Raw genomic sequence first — 2,500 nt, 5'->3', positions numbered from 1 at the left:
TGTGGCGCAGCAGGCTACAGCGCTCGTACCATATACGGGTCCGAGTGCCCACGGGGACCCAGGTTTGAATCCGGCCTGCGGTCATGTCCCGATCCCACCCCATCTCTCTCTCCCACTTGTTTCCTGTCTACTCTTCACTGTACTATAACATTAAAGGCAAAAAGGCCAAAAAATATACTTTAAAAAAAAAAAAGAAATGAAATGCACAGTGTGCACGGAATTCTGAGAGTGAGATATTAAAGACTGTAGGTTATGAAGTTACAGAGGAGTGATATTAAAGACTATAGGTTATGAAGTCACAGATATTAAAGACTGTAGGTTATGAAGCCACATAGTGAGATATTAAAGACTGTACTGTAGGTTATGAAGCCACATAGTGAGATATTAAAGACTGTAGGTTATGACTCCACAGAGGAGTGATATTAAAGACTGTAGGTTATGAAGTCACAGAGTGAGATATTAAAGACTGTAGGTTATGAAGTCACATAGTGAGATATTAAAGACTGTAGGTTATGAAATCACATAGTGAGATATGAAAGACTGTAGGTTATGATGCCACATAGTGAGATATTAAAGACTGTAGGTTATGAAGTCACATAGTGAGATATTAAAGACTGTAGGTTATGAAATCACATAGTGAGATATGAAAGACTGTAGGTTATGATGCCACATAGTGAGATATTAAAGACTGTAGGTTATGAAGTTACAGAGGAGTGATATTAAAGACTGTAGGTTATGACTCCACAGAGGAGTGATATTAAAGACTGTAGGTTATGAAGTTACAGAGGAGTGATATTAAAGACTGTAGGTTATGAAGCCACAGAGTGAGATATTAAAGACTGTAGGTTATGAAGTCACATAGTGAGATATTAAAGACTGTAGGTTATGAAATCACATAGTGAGATATGAAAGACTGTAGGTTATGATGCCACATAGTGAGATATTAAAGACTGTAGGTTATGAAGTTACAGAGGAGTGATATTATGTGGTTATGACGCCACATAGTGAGTGATATAGTGAGTGATATAGCTGTGCTTACAGTACTCTGCAATTTCCTATATTAATCTCACTATAGCCTTTATAAAGCCCTACTGTCCTTTGGACATGTCATTGTTCTTTATGGTGAACAGTCATGCTTTTACTTCCATACATGCAAACATACATAACGTACGTTTACATCTCATTCACAGAGACATAGCGGCAAGAAACTGCTTGCTCACCTGCAAGGGCCCAGAGAGGGTGGCCAAGATCGGAGACTTCGGAATGGCTCGCGACATCTACAGGTACTCCTCATTTGACATCTTTATTTCTGCATTTAGCAGACACTTTCATCAAAAGCAAAGACTAAACGAAACCAGTTGAACCCACAAGTTGAACTGAACCCATAACTTTTGTGGCTACTGCATGCTAGCCAAGCCCCTTAAAACAACTACACTAGAGTATCAGAGGGAGACGGGTGATGGTAGCACTTTGCAAAAGTTACACACTCCCATTAAACACAGACCAATGGTGCTTCCATCAAAGGTGCCTGTGTGTAGTGTATAGTGTATAAGTGTTCAAGAGGGCAGAATGATAGATGCGGATGTGTATAGTGTATAGTGTTTAAGTGTTCAAGAGGGCAGAATGATAGATGCGGATGTGTATAGTGTATAGTGTATAAGTGTTGAAGAGGGCAGAATGATAGATGCGGATGTGTGTAGTGTATAGTGTTTAAGTGTTCAAGAGGGCAGAATGATAGATGCGGATGTGTATAGTGTATAGTGTATAAGTGTTGAAGAGGGCAGAATGATAGATGCGGATGTGTGTAGTGTGTAGTGTATAAGTGTTGAAGAGGGCAGAATGATAGATGCGGATGTGTATAGTGTGTAGTGTATAAGTGTTGAAGAGGGCAGAATGATAGATGCGGATGTGTATAGTGTATAAGTGTTCAAGAGGGCAGAATGCTAGATGCGGATGTGTATAGTGTATAGTGTAGAAGTGTTGAAGAGGGCAGAATGATAGATGCGGATGTGTATAGTGCATAAGTGTTGAAGAGGGCAGAATGATAGATGCGGATGTGTTGTTGCTGCGCCGTTATGGCCGGGAGCGCCCAGATGAATCCGTAATGGAAGAGTAATTGCGAAGAAAAGAAGAGGAATAAGTCAGTGTCAGAGGGGGAAGTAGAGAAATAACAGCATCAGACGAGAGCTGCTGCAGCAGGATGCCTGAACAATGGAGGACTCTGATTGCTGATGTAGATTTCTTTGGGCCTCCCCACTGAGAGTTGTCGACAGGAAGTGAGAAGTTTTCGCCCCGTGGGGTAGAACTGAGGGGCGTAGAAGAACTGGAACAGTAATGACTGCAGCCTTTTGCCTGTTTGGCACGCAGCGTAAAAGTTTTTTTCTTTTTTTTCTTTTCTTTTTTCTCTTAACATCGATTTAGACTCACAAAGTGTTCAAGTGTGTGTAAAAGAAAGCTTACCCAAATTTCCATCAAAATAAATACTCTTTCTTTCCCTCTA

The 2,500-nt window shown here is 40.6% G+C and overlaps 1 protein-coding gene across 1 annotated transcript in view; it reads left to right on the top strand.

Annotated features, from left to right (window-relative positions):
* alk (ALK receptor tyrosine kinase) overlaps positions 1 to 2,500 on the top strand; it is a 60,350-nt gene that overhangs the window by 51,693 nt on the left and 6,157 nt on the right. Inside the window, exon 21 of the mRNA XM_062522785.1 lies at positions 1,191 to 1,283. Coding sequence (XP_062378769.1) covers positions 1,191 to 1,283 — 93 coding nt within the window. The remainder of the gene's footprint in view (positions 1 to 1,190; positions 1,284 to 2,500) is intronic.

This window comes from Sardina pilchardus, chromosome 20, assembly GCF_963854185.1.
Source record: "Sardina pilchardus chromosome 20, fSarPil1.1, whole genome shotgun sequence".
Classification (NCBI taxonomy): Eukaryota; Metazoa; Chordata; class Actinopteri; order Clupeiformes; family Clupeidae; genus Sardina; species Sardina pilchardus.
The sequence above is the reverse complement of the archived record's forward strand: the minus strand, read 5'-3'. Positions and strand labels throughout refer to the sequence as shown.